Genomic DNA, 18133 nt, shown 5'->3' with positions numbered 1-18133 from the left:
AATAGATGATAATTATAAAAGTTGGTGGAAGTAGTGGCTATGTGTACCTATGTGTATGTGGAGATGGGGGGAATAAGCTCTTTAGAGAGACGACAAACTAGAACTTTACTTAAAAATATTGAATGTTTTGCTTTGCTTTATTATTTCTTTCTAATGTCACTTTCCAAAGCACCACAGTTTCTTCTTCCTTTTTAAATTGAAACTGCAAAAGGTAAGGCTGCTCAACATGTTAGTTGATAAAAATATAAGTTTAATATCAGGAAGATGAATTAAGAAGACAATCTCAAACTATCCTAATGGTTTATGTAAGCGCAGGTTGTATCCTAATGGTTATCTAAGCTAGGTTGTACTTGATATGGAGTCATAGCTATAAGGTTGAAAATTAGGTGATAGTTATTAATTAAATTTGAAAATAATCATAATTAAAATTCTTAACTTCCATAATTCATAACTATATTGTATGTTAAAATTTGTCATGCTTTAACATATTACTGAACCAACCATATTACTCAAATTTCATGGACATTTGTGTATGTGTATGTGTGCATATATGTACATGTATATATTATGTATGTAGACGTGAATAATTATTTATATATTTATTTTCATATCCATTGTGGTGTTACAATGTGCCAAACTCTAGATTAAGTCCTAATCGTGAAATAGTAAGTTGTGCATAACCTTCTTTTAATATAAGTTAGAACTCAGTAAAGAACAATTATAGCGCTATTTATCTGGAAAAGAGACAAGTCCAAGTTGGTCTTGGAAAGCAGACTACACAAGGGCAAACTAATTCAAATTTGTGAAATCATAGGAACAGTTCCCTTAAAACCATAAAATTAAGATGCGATAGTCTTGACAGGTGGGGATGGCCTATGCCCTTAATCCTAGCCCTTGGGTGGCTGAGGCAGGTGGAGCTCTTTGAATTTGAGGGTTCCAGCACTGCTAAGGCTTTGCAGAGAAACTCTGTCTTGATAAAAAACAACACACACACACACACACACACACACTAATAATCTTGAAAACAAACAATAAGCACATCTAATTTCAAAACTGAAAACACTGAGCTTCATTTGAATAACAAGTATAAGTTTATCACTATTTTCAGCTAACATTTTTATAAACCCTTAATGCCTGTGTTATATCAATTGGCAAGCATGCCTTCCCAGAACAAACGACAATGTCAACAGCAATATAAGGGGAAGCAGGACATAACACAGGGAGCACAAGTCACAACCCCTCACTTATAGGCATTTACAGTGCAACCATAGAACAAGTCTATTACCCATGAAATAAGAGTGGCCAGCATAGCAATATTTGGACATGTGATAGGACGAAAGCGCCATAATTACTAGAGAAAACTCCAGCTCCTTCAGGCTAAAAGGCATGCCTCAATCATACTTCTATTACTGGCTCGAGGGTGTGTATTTGGGAGTGGATAATATATAGCATAAATCAAGACCATGAGAGCACTCTATAAACTTGATGTTATAGGTGAAAGGAAGCCAGTTTGTTTGGATAAGGGAAATGACATATTGAAAATACTGCTTTCAAGTAGGTTGTTCTTGGGTTACTGCCCAGGTTTGCCCTTGTATGATCTGTGTGAAAGACATAATGAAGTATTAAAGGTGGCCTTTCAAAGTCAGGATGATGATATGTGTGGTCACAGAGAGAAATGTATGGTCACATGACTACTGATGAGAGGTTAGTTCATAAGATGGCTGGTTAGGGTCAGGAATTAGAACAGAGGTATGCAGCAGTGGGGGATGGGGAACTGGGGATAGCCACTAGAAAGTCCAAGTTGCCAGGGACTGAAGAGGTTCCCGGGACCCAACAGGGATGACATTAGCCAAAATACCCAGTATAGGGGAGATAGAACCTGTAGAGACCAGACCCAGTGGATAGGCACAGCCACCAGGTTGAAGAATGGGGCCACCCACCCATCTCAAAAATATTAATCCAGAATTGCTCCTGACAAAAGGAAATACAGGGACAAAAGGTGGAGCAGAGACTGAAGGAAAGGCCACCCAGAGACTGCCCCACTTAGGGACCCATTCCATCTGCAGACACCAAACCCAGACACTATTGCTGATGCCAAGAAAAACTTGCTGACACGAGCCTGATACAGCTGTCCCCTGACCAACACAGATGTAGCTGCACACAGCCAGCCATCAGACTGAGCATGGGAACTGCAATGGAGGAGGTAGGGGAAGGACTGAAGGAGCTGAAGGGGTTTACATCCAAAGCTCCCCCCAAAGCTCCCAGGGACTAAACCACCAACCAAAGAGGACACAGGGAGGGATCCATGGCTCCAGCCCCATATGTAGCAGAGGGTGGCCTTATCTGGCATCAATAGGAGGGGATCCCCTTGGTCCTGTGGAGGCCCAATGCCCCAATGTAGGGGAATCCCAGCACAGGGAGGCGGGAGGGAGTGGATGAGGAAGCACCCTCATAGAGGCAGGGGGCAAGGGGAGGGGATAGCGGGTTGGTGGAGGGGAAACTGGGAAGGGGGATAATATCTGAAATATAAATAAATAAGATAACCAATAAAAAAGATAAAAAGATGGTTGGTTGGCTAACTTGGAGCTGAAGAGATGTCAGTGTGTTATACTGCTCAACTATATATGTGCACATATACTCTCACATGTATGTACATTAACATGTGTGCATGCATGCACACACACACACACAGTTGTACATGAATGATGGTAAAGAAAATAATCATCAAAAGAAAAGGCATGTGAAACCTAGAGATGTTTGTCGTGAATGGAACTGGTTGATGAGGAGGGAAGCAGTCCGGGGAGAAAGTGATGATGGGTGAATTTGGTATATTTTACTTTGCTTTTTTTAGTGAGAAAAGTCTCAGAAGAAAGGACTAATTAGCACTTGAACATTTATGAAAATAGTGAAGTGTAGCTCTTCTTATAACCAAAGTCATTATCTTTGCTATCTATGCTATATACTCAAAGGATACTTACAGAGTTCTTTCATGCTCTTGCAATCATGAGAACCACAGAAATCGAATAATGAACATAGAAAGGAATTCCTCTACCCTAGTGTAACCACATTCCATTGTGCTGACAAATGAATAAAAGGTGGTGCTGTTTAAGAGGAATATTGAATAAGGGTAAAGATAAGGGAGTCAAAAGGCATTAAATAAGAGTCTATCTAAAATTTTATATTTATTCTGTGTATGAGAGAGAGAGAGAGAAAAAGAGAGAGAGCATGGTGTGTGTGTGAGAGAGAGAGAGAGAGAGAGAGAGAGAGAGAGAGAGAAGAGAGAGAGAGAGAGGTGTGCATACATGCTCATAGGTGCATAGGTAGAGTTGAGAAGACAGATTGTTGAAGTCAGTTCTCTTTTTAATACAGGAAAGCTAACTGTAAAACCCAGGTTGAATGTGTTGACAGCAAGTGTCTTTATCCAATGAGCCATCGTATCAACCCAAGACTTAATTTTAAAAGTGATATAAGAATAATAGCAGGTAAATGAAGCAATATTACTTAAATATATTGGTCACAAATGAATTGAAGTTTATGATGAATGAGTAAAATAGCACTTCAAAGGAAGAACTAGTTTGGTTGGAGCAGAATAAGCCAGAAGAACAAGGTGGTATTAATGAGGTAACTGAATCTTTAAGACTTTGGAACTTGTGTTTGCTTTCTAACTAATACCCTTGGGAGAATAGAAGCCATTGAGAGTTTTGAGTCAAGGAGTGATACTGTAGGCTGATAGACACAAAATGGGCATTTTAACCTCCGACATGACTGCAGAAGGAGATGGGAAATGATTGGCTCATGAGTGCAGATCCTTTATGGATGGCATTTTATGGAAAGGAAAGGTTCTACAGACTTAAAGGGCTGGCACAGAGAAAATTAAACAGGAAGGAGGAAGGGGTCCTATTCCAGGCCTTTAAGTTCTTGGAATAGAGCAGTGGGTGTTTGTGTAAACACAGAATTAACTGGATGGGGGCAGGATACATATATTTGAATTTCTTGTCCTAAATACAAGTCTTATAGTATTTCATACCAAATACTCGCATCCAAAATTTCTTACAGAAGTGAATCCCATCAATAACTGTGTTAGTGAGCTTGTCACTACCTCAGTCGGCCATCCAGATATGATCTAGTTCTGAGTGACAGGTTGATTGTAACCATTAACTGTCACTGAACTAGGCACTAATAAAATATAAATTCTGGACTGCCACAATATCCGATAATTGTGTGTCCAGTTTCAAGTCACTGAGTTTAGGCAACTTTTTGCAGTAATAGATCAAAGAGTACAATACTGTAGTAGAATTCGTCACTTACTGGATGTTCTAGTGGTGGAATGACATCTTTCAGCACATGCTGTGAATGATTCCTTCTGTGCCGGGAAATCTGCAAACACATTGACATTTGATACTATTACATTGCTTTTCTTTACGAGTTTGAAAATCATTTTAATGAGCACAATTTAGTCGCTATGCAAATGAAAATGAATGTATTAAAATGCAATCAAATAATGATAATAACATATATGTAAAATGAATAATGTATTAGATGTTAATTAATTTGAATAAAATTTATATTCCAAGATGGCTGGCTGCAAAATTAGCACTCTTCTATACCTTGAATTTCCCCTTATCATGTAATGAGATCCGTATCACAATATTGTACATCACCAGACTTTTACACCTGCTTTAACTAAATTATATGATGTAAGTGCCATACACGACATTAAAAGTTAGAACACAAAAATCATATGCATATCCCTGATGGAACTCTTAGCTTGGACAATAGTCTCAGTGTTCTGAGGAAGCTTAAAACCATTCCATACAATGTGTCCACAAGCAGAGGCTTTGCCATTTTGTGGTTGGCAGACGAGTGAGGGTCTAGTAACCAACATCACCCACCAATCACATGAATATGAAACTTCCAGAGGATCAATTCACCCAGCCATGGATAGACCTCCACCTTTAAACCAACTCCCAAGCCATTCTGGAGCATCATGGAGAAGAGACAAGCAGACCTTATGCTTTATTCAGACAAACATTTCTCTTTTGTTACCAGACTCAAGGCATAATAGAATAAATATTTTACATCTTTGTCTTTCAGCATCTTAAAACGCAGTAACTGGGAAAAATATTTCATGCAAAAACATGATGTATTGCTTATGCTGCCAGCCTATAATTCTCTGGATATGTGCAGTATTATTCCCACATCTTCCTTTATTGTTCAGATGCCATTAAATACACAAAAGTCGCATGACACATGGTCTTTGAGCAAAGAAGAGTGAAAGTTATTGTTCTTTCTCTAGAAGAAGCATCATAAGCAAATTCCATCATTAAAGAAGAGAAGAGGAACTTATGATCTAATGTGCTTGAAAGATTAAAGGATTTCATTAGTCAGATTACTTCATATTTTACATGAAAGATAGAGGGGAAGAGAAATGAGAGAGAAAAAGGAAGAAGGGGACGGAAGAAATAAAGTAAGTCTCAGCACTTTAATTAGATATGAAAAAGGTATGTTTAACAGACTGAAGAAATTAGGTCAATGTCTGTGAAGATTTTGAGGTAATTGTATTACCATAGAAACTAGAAGCTGGGCCTAAAGTTTAGAAACTCTATACAATTCTGTAACCTAATATTTATTTCACAAAAACTAAATTATAATGAAAGCAAACTTTGAGATAATTCTTTCTACTGCCCAACTCGTGTCTGGACAGAAGGATGAACACAACGCACAGGGAAGCACATCCAGAAAGCAGATGTAGACTGGCTTTGATCTCATCATTATCTGTTAATTGTGGCAGATAAAGTGAAGCACATAGCTTGAGTTTCAAGTTCAAACTCATTTAGCTCTTCAGAGAGACTGTGACTTCATGAAAAAAAATATTTATCACCAAAGATTGTGGAAATAGAGCTTGATGTAGTTGGAAGTTGTGATGATTCATTTTCGTTTTCAATGTGATTGGATCTGACATTAAGTAAAAGACGCACATCTGGCCTAACCACTAAAGGCATTTCCAGGAAGGATCAACAATGGGTCGTGGAAGAATCTCTACACAGTGAACAGGACCTTTGGTCTGTAGTCAAGAGGTCCACTGAAAAAGCCTTGCTGTTGCCTACCTGCTTGATTTTTTGCTGGTAGGCATTTTGATAGATTTATATCCTACCGCTGTGACCACTGTGGCTGCCATCAGAGTTCATGGAATGAGTTTGAGATCAGCAGTTCTTTTTATTGGTGGGGCATCCTCAGCCTGTCAAGTGTACAGACCATCACCGCTGGAGTAGCTAGGCCCTATCATGTAAGCCAATCTAATCAGTCAGTGTTGGTCAGAATCGACTAGGAGATGAGGACTGATTTGGAGATGTCTTTTTTGTTAGGTTGACAGATATGTTTCTAAGTGTTGAAAAATATGTACACAGTAAGAGAGGTAAGGAAAGAAGATATTGCACTCTTGAAGCTATAATTAGCTTATCTGATGGTTAGAGCTTGCCATTTGGCTAGATTAAGCTAATGGAATGTGAGGAGAAAAGAAAATACATCAATGTTCAAAGCTATTGTCCAATCGGACTTTGTTCCAAATTCTCTGTGTTAGGAATTTGTTGGTTAGGACTCAACATTGAACTAATGTATGTGGAATGAAAATTCAGGATCTTGGGTCATCAAGTGGAGGCAACTGCCTAGGCTCAGAAAGTTCACGTTCATTAGCTATTTAACTTTAAATATGGGAGGGGAATAGTTTTATATTCAGAGAATATTTCAGAGCTTCCTGTAGAAAAACAGCCTCTTCCTGTCACTCACCTGGAGAACATGTACCTCGAAGGCAGGCTTTCCAATTCTGCTTTGTTCTCATTTGTTAACAGTAGTAAGTTTGTAATAGCCGGGACAATTTAACTCTATTATTTTTTAAATGTTAATGTTCAGTAGAAACTTAACGTATCAAAGCCATTTACTAGTATAGTAAAACTGTTGAGATTAAGTAAATATGGAAAACCTCATAAAGTAAGCTAATGATTAAAATCTGAAATGAATGTTAATGAGACAAAATGACCATTGCTGAACACACACCGGATTTTCTCTTGGGTCCAAGATTTAGCTAAACCAAATTTAAATTGCAAAATGATGAAAAGATAATATCTTATGCTAACATTTGTGGAATACCAACTTGCCAGGTACTATTCAGGATTTTAGTATACATCTGCTAAGGAATATATATATATATATATATATATATATATATATATATGTATATATATATATTCAGTAAGTAAAGTCATGATGAACTGAAAAATTGAGTCTTTTTAGTGTACAGAGAAAAAAATGCTTTTAAGGTAGACACTTTCGAGAGAGTCGAGCTTGTAAATTTTCATGCATTTAACAAGGAAACTAGAGTCAGTTTCAGACCTGCTATAAGTCATCTTAATACTTCCTTGGGGAGGTAACACTCCTGATGATTCTCAAGTCAATAAGCTGCTGATCTGTTGTGTTCAACCATGTTATGAAGAGTATTGAAAATAGAGAGCTTTTTTATTCATCCTCGGTGAAACGTTCTTCCCAGGAGAGCAAAGGAACATGGAATTCCAAACCACATGAGCCTGACCCAGAGTCAGCGTTTTGAAAATTCTGTATCCGTAGTGATTTAATTGCTGCATATAGATATAGGGAGAAATTAGGGTACATCAGACTGTCCTTCTATGACATACTTAACTGAAATAATAAATGTGATGAAAACTTGTGTTCAACCAAAATTCTCATGAAATAAGTTTAGAGGGAAAAAAAACTCCAAAACTGTGTTACAAATAATAGATAAGGTCCTTTATTAACATTTATGAGTAATGAATTATCGTCTGATTTGGTAAAGTGTCTTGGGATAGCCCTTATACATGACAGTTTGAGACTGTACATAGCCTTATGATCAATTAGTGTTGTCAGGACAACCGTCATGTTTGGTACATCATTTCCACAAGTTCTGAGTAGGTCAGTAAAACACACTTGTTTCTGTTACCAAGTGTTTCTTCTCAGAGTACAGCAAAAGGAGTAATTCATTTAGACCATGCTATTGGTTCCCAACATTTTCTGGACTAGCCGTACCCTGTTTCACACACCTATGCTCTCCTGAAGTTATTTATACCGTGTTTCAGGACCTGACGCAGTCTGATCTGATAATTTTTAAATAGTTGATGAATTTGAGAAGTTGACTATCAATGAAATGATGTTAACTTAATACAACTTTCTTTCAGCAAGTTACTTTCTCACAGAATTATGGAGGCTTGCCTCTGCAGAAGGTACTCTTATCCCATATGCTTCTTTTCGGTTCTATGTGGTCTTAAGCCTAATGGGAACATACATATGCTGACCATATAGAAGAGGGCACAGCCACATTTGTTTTGTTAGCTTTTTTAAATAATATTTCTGAATTATGAAGTGGTTTCAGCCTCATTTTACAATTCTACTTGGAAATAATCATGAACTTTGACATGGATTTATTTCCAAAATTCGGAGCCAATAAAAACCTGACAATTCAGTTTCTCTGACCTGTTTATTATTTTTTTTAATGTTTCTTTTACTTTATTCGATTTTACTTCACTTTTGTTTCTTTGTTTTATTAAATCGTTTGATTTATTTACATTCCAAAAGTTGCCACCCTTCCCAGTCTGCCTCCCAGAGTTCTTCAGCCCATCCTTCCCCCACCCAACCCCCTGAGAAGGTGCTTCTCCATTTGCCCAGCCACCCTGCCTTTCCCCCACCAGCACCCCTCTTCCCTGGGGTATCAAGTTTCCATGGAATTAAGTGCATCGTCTCCCAGTGAGGCAACACCAGGCAGCCCCCTGCTAAATATGTGCCTGGCGCCGTGAACCACCCTATGAATGCTCCTTGGTTTTTGGCTTAATCTCTAGGCACTCTGAGGGATTTGGGTTCGTTGACGCTGTTATTCTTCCTCTAGGGTTGCAATCCTCTTCAGCCCCTTCAGTCCTTCCCCTAACTCTTCCATATTGGGTCTTGACCTCAATTCAATAGTTGACTGTAAGTATCTGCATTTATCTTAGTCAGTTACTGGTAGAGCCTGTCAGAGGTCAACATACCAGGTTCCTGTCTACGCATACAATAGCGTCAGAATTTGGTGTGGGTACATGGGATGAATCCCAAGTTGGGCTCGCCACTGGGTGGCCTTTCTTTCAGTCTCTGCTCCATTTTTGTCCCTATATTTCCTTTAGACAGGGTCAATTCTGGGTTCAAATTTTTGAAGATGAGCGGGTGGTCCTCTGCCTTAATTGGGGCGGGCCATGTCTTTCTACATTAGCATTTCAGCTAATACCATCCCCTTTGCGTACTGGTCGCCTCTCACATCCCACGTCTCTGAGCCTTTCCAGAGGTTCTTCGTCTTCTCTCACTCCCTCTGCTGCATAGTTTGAGTCTTTGGCCTGTTTATTAAGAATGTCATCTTAGTTTCTTTTGAAGTGACATGATTGTCTTAAGCTCTTGTTATTTCTCTATCCTACCTCTTTAAACAGTGAAATTGTGATAACGGATGTTTGAATTGGTGATAACCTTTCATTTGGAGGAGAACAAAATTCTGTCATGGTTCATCCTTTGTGTGACAAACTATTTACTCAATAATGGTACCTTCCTATTGAGTTATCAGGGCCTATAAATGGGGATGATTTGTAGTAGGTCCCATTGAAAAGCAATTTAAATGCAAGTGTCTTGTGATTTGGGTTCTCTTAAAATTGATAGCAGATTGACCTATATAACTAAACAATTCTAGATCAAAGCTGCATTTTTTCCTTCACGGTCACCACACAGCCCTCTCCCCTTTCTGAATCTTTGTACCTGTGGAAGGTTAAGTGGAAACATGAAGTACCCAGAATGCATAAAGCAAGCTTCCTTCAAACCCCTCTCTTTTCTTATTAGAACATGTGCTATAATTTTTTTCAGATCTTTAGCTTCCAAGTGGAATTTAAAATTTACTTTTTCAAATATTCTTCTTTTTTCTTTCATTTATTTTTCATTTTTAAGAATCTATTTAAAACACATGAAGCTGATGAGTGGGATTAGTCTGTGATATATTGCATACTGTAAAAATAACAGAATTTGGGCACATTATTTCCCCTGTGTGGGAGGGTCTACCATAAAAGTTATACATAAACATGAAACATTCCACACAGCTCTGATTTTAACTAGATTACCATTTTTGATGAAAGTTTATATCTTGTGGCTTAGACTTGAAATAAAATCACTTGAAAAGCATTAGTATGTTCCAAGGTTTTCACAGACATGTGCGTTTTCTGAGGCATACCTCCCATTAGCAACCTCCCTGGATACGTGGATGAAAAGCAGAAATAAATCTGTGGTTAAGTTTAGTCTTTATCTTCACAGTTTCTCAAGAAAAATTTTTTTGGTGTATCCCAAGTCTTATATTCAAATTTTCATGTATTTTGCCAAATTCAATTTCTTAACGCTATCACAATCAGACATTGAGGAGTGTTAGTGGATTCTTATGGGGATGTGGGGATGTGGCTAATATTTTTAGTACTTGTAACGATTCAGTCGTTTACCAATAAATACAGCCTAAACGATGACTACTCTTACAGCACATGGGTGTGACATCTAGCTTTGCAGACAGACGGCTAAGACGGTGAAATTGGACCCTATCATGTTCTTAATGTGTTGTAACTCTGTGGACACCAAACACTTACCCGGTACTTAGTTTTCTGCCGTGACATAAATAAATCTTTCAGTAATCTCAGTGGTAGGCAATCCCATAAAGCAATGAAAGATCGAATTATTTGACTTTGTACCTTATTAGTGCATGACAGATGCATAACTTAGCAGATACGCTTTCCTTTCCCCTTCTGACCACCGTATTCTTCAAATGTCATAGCGGGAATTCATAACCAAATCTGTTCCCCACACATGACATCGGACTGCTCCTTAATCCTCCTTTTACTGTATAATGTGAGTCAGGAATACGACACTGCTTCTTATGTCTTTCACCCCTTGAGAAAAATTAAAGGGATCCTCGAGACATGTTACAGCTAAACGTAACCATCATTTCCTGACCCCCAAATAGCCAAAGAGAGGCACCTCTGGGACGGTTTGAAATGCTTGATACCTTTCCTTGCCTTAATCCCAAGCATATGTTTTCTTTCGAACAGGAAATCAGACTACCCACTGATCATATTTAAATACAAATTAAAAATTGTGTACAGTGTTACCATTGGCTTGCTTGATATCAATATAATTCCCTTTAGCCTTTCATGGGGGTCTTCTTCAGTATAATGCTTCTCTCCACGGTTCTCAAAATGAGAGACACCATTGCGGTGAAGCTTGATACACCACAGTCTCTGTCTCCTCATAGACTGAAGTAACCATCGGAACCAAGGCCTGAAGATGTCTGTATTTCACTAATGAGAAGTATATTTGTGCCTTGAATTCATTATTAATATTTTATCTGTGGAGGAGCACCTAACTTCTGCTAAGGGTTTTGTTTTACATATATTTTAAATCTTATTTTCTCCTAAATATTTAAAAATTTTCAGTGATACAGAATCATAGCACAGGTTTATGGGACAAAATTGTAAAATTTCTCTTCAAACATGCAATGTGTATTGATAGGATGAAGGTAATTGACGTATCCATTATTTTGAATATTTATCACATCGTTGGGGAACGTCCATTTTTCTCTTGTTTACTATTTTGAAATGTTCATATAATTATGGTCAATTCCAAGTACCCTAAGGTGCAACAGAATCTTAGAAGTAAATTCTATCCAAAGTAGCTTCTATCCAACTACACCTGTCCTCTCACCAACCACCCTCTCCCTTTATTTCGGGTGAAGCTAACCACTGTCTTGGTAAGATGGATGTCTTACAGTCTGCATGTGTAGTGTTCAGCCTCCTGTCTCTACAGCGAAACTTCTGTGATAATCAACTTGGTTATCAGTCAGGGCTTTGGATGTTTCAGTCCACCATCACTTGACTGCAATGCATTGGGCTTGTGGTGAGATAGCGAATCCTGTTGGGAGCACATGGCAAAGAGGAATTGCTCAGTTCACTGGGGAAGAAACAAGGCAGGCCAGGAGCCACAGTGGGGGACAGCCCTAGTGGCATAAGGATTCTAGAGAATTCTCCCTCCCTAAAATTATTCAGCACTTCCTAATAATACCACCCTTGAGCAAAGGCCTGTGATGTATTTTCTTCCATTTGTGACACTATTAATGGCAGTGCAGGATTTATTGAAGTCACACTTATTATTCTTACTATTAGCAAATAAAATAACTCACTCACTCCTCCCATTTACTCTTGATAGCAGAGATACTCACTCTGATAGAGACAAAAGGAAATAGTTCGAAGAGTAGATTATGAAACTCTAGATGCATATTCTGGAACGTTTGAATAAAATTTCCATTTCCCAACAAGTGAAAGCTAGGCAATCCTTTAAATAAAACAGTAGAAGCCAAACATACTTAAAATTATTTTATAAATGCCTCATAAAATGTAAAATACAAAGTAAATAACAATTGTTGAGGATCAGAATGTTTATGACGCTCTAGTCTTGTTTACTGAAATGAAACCCGGCATTGTTAAATTCCTGTTTTGCTGTTTTGTGCAGACACATCCTACATCTGATTTCATGGTATCTAACTGCCTGAAATTCCTGACAAATTAAATCAGGCTCAGTTTCAATTTTTAAAAATTCTTTCACTTTCCAGAAGGGCCCAGGTTAAAAAACCAAGGTTTCTTTTTTACTTCTGCAAGCTTATTTTGATCACTAACAAAGAAACCCTTTTGGTTTTGGAACACCGTGATGCATTATGTATGACACTTAGTCTGTGGTGTGTAACGTTCGAGAAAGATACCTACCTGCTGTCTGCTTTCTATAGTCCCACTGATCATCTTTCTTCATAGATCTCTATTTCTTAATTCAAAGGTAGATATGTACTTAGTGAGAGTGGTCTGCCTGCATTGAGTCATTCTTACAAACGTTGTGGGAGGCAAAGATTTGAATAACTACAAACACTCTTTCGAGAATTAAGACTTTCTGCCAAGTGTTCAAAATAAGCACATCGAATGAATGGCTTCAGCATCTTTAGTCAACACCTAATAATTGTGCGTTGCCAGATTGCTTTCTTCACCTATTCTTTGAGGTTCTTAGAGACCCCCAAACTCACCTTCTGCTGCTGAAAAGGGAAGATTTCGTTTTGAAGGTTAATCCGACTCAGCAGGATTGAAGGATGGCACTTTTCCTTGGTTGTAAGTATGTTGGCTCAGGCCAGACAGCTGTTAGGACATTCTCCTCTGGGAATCGTGCCCTCAACACCCTCCATTGATGCACATACATGGTCTACTGGCTGCCGACTTTCATGCCCATCTGCTCAGATGGCCTGGTGCCCACTCACAAGTTGGCTGGATCCTTGCCCTTAGTGTGTAGGTGCCAGGCAATGATGGGTTTAGATGGGCAGCCTGCATAATACTACAAGTGACAATTTTTTTTTTCTTTCTCTCTGTGCAATATCTCTCCTCTGTGCCTTCCGTGAAAGAGAAACTTGTGTTTCTCCACCCCCTGGCCCTAGCTATGGATGCATGCAGCCTTGTACATGTAGATGAACATGTGTAGTCAAGTTGTCACCGACATTAAGATTAGAGAATTAAGGGGACAATTCCCCAAGATCCAAGTGACAAGTTCCAACAATGAAATGGGTTGGATTGTGAAAATCCCGAGCAACTGGAGTCTGTCAGAAGACATTTAGCAAGGGTGTAAATACAGCAGGCTGGTAGGTAGCAGGGTACCAGGACATGGCTGAAGATACAGCAGCGATGATTATTGTGTCCAGCACACATTGTTCGGCTTGCATTGAAAATCAAGCAGAAAGAAAGGGTTAATAGGGACACAATTTTTATGTCCCGTGGGACCGAGGGTAGATGCTGTGATAGTCAGACCTCCAAAATGACCCTGACCAAAAGAAGAAGAAACAAAAATAGCATCATTCCTTTTAAGCTACAGCAAACCCATGAAGAGGAATAGATTGGCACAGGAGGTTGCGACTTTAATGATCCAAAGCATATGAATGCTTGTTAGCAGACAGCAGACAGACATAAGTAAGAACAACAGTAATGACAGCATCTGCAGCCTGGCCTATGGCACGAAAACCAATCAGGCAGCAGTGGAGAGAAGCGCCCGAAGGTACGGTAAAGCTGTGCTTTCCTTGTGTGTTTATTTAAGGGTGATTGAATTCAGGGTGTTGTCAGTCTGCCTTGGAGAATGGTTATCCAATGTGTAGGCATGATCTTTCTCTCTGAATATGGTCTGTTGAGTCAGTTAGTTATGTGTGACTACTTGATCTGTCCTAGCCTTTATATACTGCCAAAATCGTCCAGTCCAAGTTCCAAAGGAACGAGGCCTAAAAACTTTTGGCTCCAAAATCAAATTAGGCTTCTCTACTTCCTTAGCCAGAAATGCATGAATACCCGATGGCCAAAACCAAAGAATTTGACATTGTGGAATGGATAGAGCTGTCATCTACCACCAAAGTGTGGAAATATCCACTGTTTGAAGTCAAGACCGGTTCAACATCTTCAGTAATCAGAACAGACTTCTCGGGACACCTTTCTGTGGTATTCTGGCATTGGGCTAGGAATGTTTCTGGCAAGCTGCCGATTTCAGATATCAAAAGTGTAAGAACATACGGTTTTTAAAAGAAAATCTGCCATTTTTTTTCCTGTCCAAAAAAATTCATAAAAGCTGCACATTTACATATTAAAAGTGAGTCCCTTCTCCCACGTTCAGGTTACTACCAGTTGCTTAGATGCATTGAAAGGCAGCGTAAGTCAGGATGATTCAAAGAAGATGATCACGCAATTTAATGTTCCTGTTAGCTGTCATTGGGGATTTTCCTCAGGACTTTTTAGTGAAAAGTAGAAAAAAAAATCAGGATAAAAACCCAACACTCCTTCATCTGACTACTGTGCTGTGAGTTAAGCAACTATCAGAGCTGCCTAAGCAAACCGTTCTCAAGTGCCCTGTCAAGAGAGCCCCAAGCGAAGAAGCTAGTTTTCCATTTCTTGTAGTCCTTAACATACAATCTCGCAATGCTATGAGACCAATCTTTTCAATGTGTCATTGAACCAACCATGAGCGTTAGCTTTGGCCCAAGATATCTTACCAGAAATGTGTTCCTAATTCCTTTCAAAATATGAGCCAGCTGAATTTCTGGTCTCTTCCAGATGAATTCATTTCTTACAGAATATTTGACTAAACTAAGGTCAAGTTTTCAAAAGTAACCCTTTACTGGTTGTAACTGAAGCAAGCTCCTGGGTTTGTACGGGTGGTTAGAGATGTAGGTTCTTCTCTAGAAAGAGAACGTGAGTAGATATACAGCCATTGCTATAGGAAGATGCAGATACAGAACTGTGTGCAACGTAGGACACATGTATGTTAAAACACATTAAGCACATCTACTGTCACAAGACACGAGGTATTTATAGTTATAATTATGTAGTATAGAATATATAGAATATATAATTATAATTATATAATGTAATTATGTGTTAATATAATTTAATTATATATTACTATCTTATAATTATTATTGTGTGTATTATATATGTACACATGTGCATGTGCTTACTCAAGGGCACATGTAGAATCCAGGGGTTAGTATTTGCATATTTCTTACCACACCTGGAACTTGCTGGTTTGGCTAGACCAATTCACAAGCAAACCTCTCAGATCTGCTTGTCAGAGCTACCCTAGGTGCATGCTACTAACTGTTTATGTGGATTCTGGGAATCAGAATGCATGTTCTCATGCTTGTGGGGCAAGCATTTTTACACAGCAAGCCATCTCCCCAGGTGATAAATCCAAGGTAGAGGTGGGGTATAGTGTTTATAAAGGGTCATTGGCTTTTGGTTGTCAGATTCATTTTATTAAGAAATATACATTCTGCCTTTAATGATTTTTCAGGGCTGAATTTACTGCCTGTCAGAGTAGTAAATGAACAAATATTGGCTACCTTCAGCAGGTAGATAATTTATAACCAATTATTTTGTAACTAATCAAGCATCTTTTGTCTATTGTCGTTATATTTCACTTAAATTTCTTGGAATATGATGTAAAAGCCTGGAAGATACATAGACACTAAGTGTATGTATGCTTTTGTTAAATCTACACTTGATCTTAGCCAAAAGGCCGAGAAGCGATGCTGCTTTTGTTAAATCTAATCAGCACAGCACAGTAAGTTTTACTGGGTGAATCCGGGTACAGGATTATGATTGCCAATAGTCCATCTCTTCTAGATCTTATACTAGTAAATAACAAACAGTGTCAGAATTAGTTTATAACAAGAATGCAGACGTTATCAAAATATCTTACCTAATCTCTTTCACTCATTAAAATCCCATTAAGGCCACAGTAGAAAGGAAAAAAAAAAAACTTCATCCATAGAATATTTTAGAAATGAAATTGTGAGCAAAAGTGAACATGAATCAAACATTTAAAAGATAAAATGTATTATTTTTTCCAGCTTGGTGTGTGTCTATTTGTATTCTAAGCATATGGAAAACAGAAGCAGAGTTTTGAGGTCGAGGCACGCCTCGTCTCTACAGTAAGACTGAGTCCTAAACATAAAGATGCTGGAGAAAGGTTCCATGAGAGAGGATAGGAAGAAAGGCGTCAAGGAGGGAGGGAGGGCAGGATGTGTGACAGAGATGTAGAGTTAAAGAATACTTACTGCACGTAGAGTGGATTGAACAAGCATAGTGGTGGGAGGATGGAGAGAGGAGATGGACAGAAGGGATGGTGGAGAAAGGAGTAATGGACACCTTTCCAAAGCTCCCTTGTGGGGACTTTCTGCCTTAGTTCATTTTCTTTTGCTGTGATGAGATAAAATACTCTGACAAAAGTATTTCGAAGGGTAGATGGGTTATATCGGTTTATGGTTCAAAATTGTAGAGGATGGTCTGTGGGGATACTACAGCAGCAGAAGTAAAGACGCCTAATCACATTCTAATCAGGAAGAGCTGGATACATGCACGCTCCCTACCTTCTCCATTTATGCAATCCAGGATCCCAGCCAGAGAACGGTGATCCCACAATAAGTCAGATTCTCGCCTCAGTGTAAGAAAGTTAGTTCCCTGCAGGCATGCGCACAGGCACATCCTCCAGGTGATTATACACGTGGTTAAGTTGACAAAAAAGACAAACCACCATGGTTTCTATTTTCTAAGTCGACTAAAAATGAATATAAGGTACTTATCCACTAGCATGGGTGGATAGTAACTTTCTCAGAAGCCAATGACTATGAAGTGAAAATCCAAGTGAGTTACATCCCCACAAGTTGTTGGGACCCCCAGATTCACCAAATAATACATTCCATTGGTCACCTAGAAGGATAATGCAAAACAACTGACAAAGACAACACACATTGGGCTGCAGGACATGGGGGGAAATATCCCCCTTTGTTGACTTGCTTACACGGTGCCAGAACTTACTAGAAGCTTCTGAAGGAGTAAATTCACCATCCCTCCTACACTGCTGGAGATACTATGAACCACAATAGCCATCTCAGGGGAGGAGGAGGTTCACATTGGTACACTGTTACATCACTGTTACAGAGTAAAGGACATCTTTCAGATGGATTGCCAGCCCACTCCAGAGAACTTACCTCCTGGTGGAGAATATAAACTTGGTAAAAAGCCTATAGTGGGGGGATGTCATAAAGCTTAGAAGGAATTGATATTTTAGTATCAAAATAGACATTGTGTCAAACTAACTTCTACAGACATATGCTTTTACCCATAGATTAGTATTCTTAGCATCATCAGAAAAGCTTTTTTTTTTTTTTTTTTTTTTTTTTTTGGAGTGGGCAACAGTTATTACAGAGATTCAAACATGTCCAGAGTGCTGAAAGTAAGTGGCTAATTAAGGAGTATGGAGTATGGAGTGTCATAGCGATTGATTAATGATTAGTTGTCTGTTTTCTACTTATTCTCATACAGCCAACCATAATGAAATTTAGTGGACCACACAGGTTCCTGTGTGCGTGCACATACACAGACAGACAGACAGACAGACACACACACAGTAGTAGGAAGGGGGCTAGTTGGGACAAAAAGCTGTGGTTGGAGAGGAAAGATGGCAAGAGAGGGCA

At 38.7% G+C, this 18133-nt stretch overlaps 1 protein-coding gene across 1 annotated transcript in view; it reads right to left on the bottom strand.

Annotated features, from left to right (window-relative positions):
* Arhgap15 (Rho GTPase activating protein 15) overlaps positions 1–18133 on the bottom strand; it is a 617921-nt gene that overhangs the window by 535440 nt on the left and 64348 nt on the right. Inside the window, exon 3 of the mRNA XM_032903250.1 lies at positions 4309–4377. Within this exon, the coding sequence (XP_032759141.1) occupies positions 4309–4377 (69 nt within the window). The remainder of the gene's footprint in view (positions 1–4308; positions 4378–18133) is intronic.

This window comes from Rattus rattus, chromosome 5 (assembly GCF_011064425.1).
Source record: "Rattus rattus isolate New Zealand chromosome 5, Rrattus_CSIRO_v1, whole genome shotgun sequence".
Classification (NCBI taxonomy): domain Eukaryota; kingdom Metazoa; phylum Chordata; class Mammalia; order Rodentia; family Muridae; genus Rattus; species Rattus rattus.
This window is presented reverse-complemented; position numbering and strand designations above follow the sequence as displayed.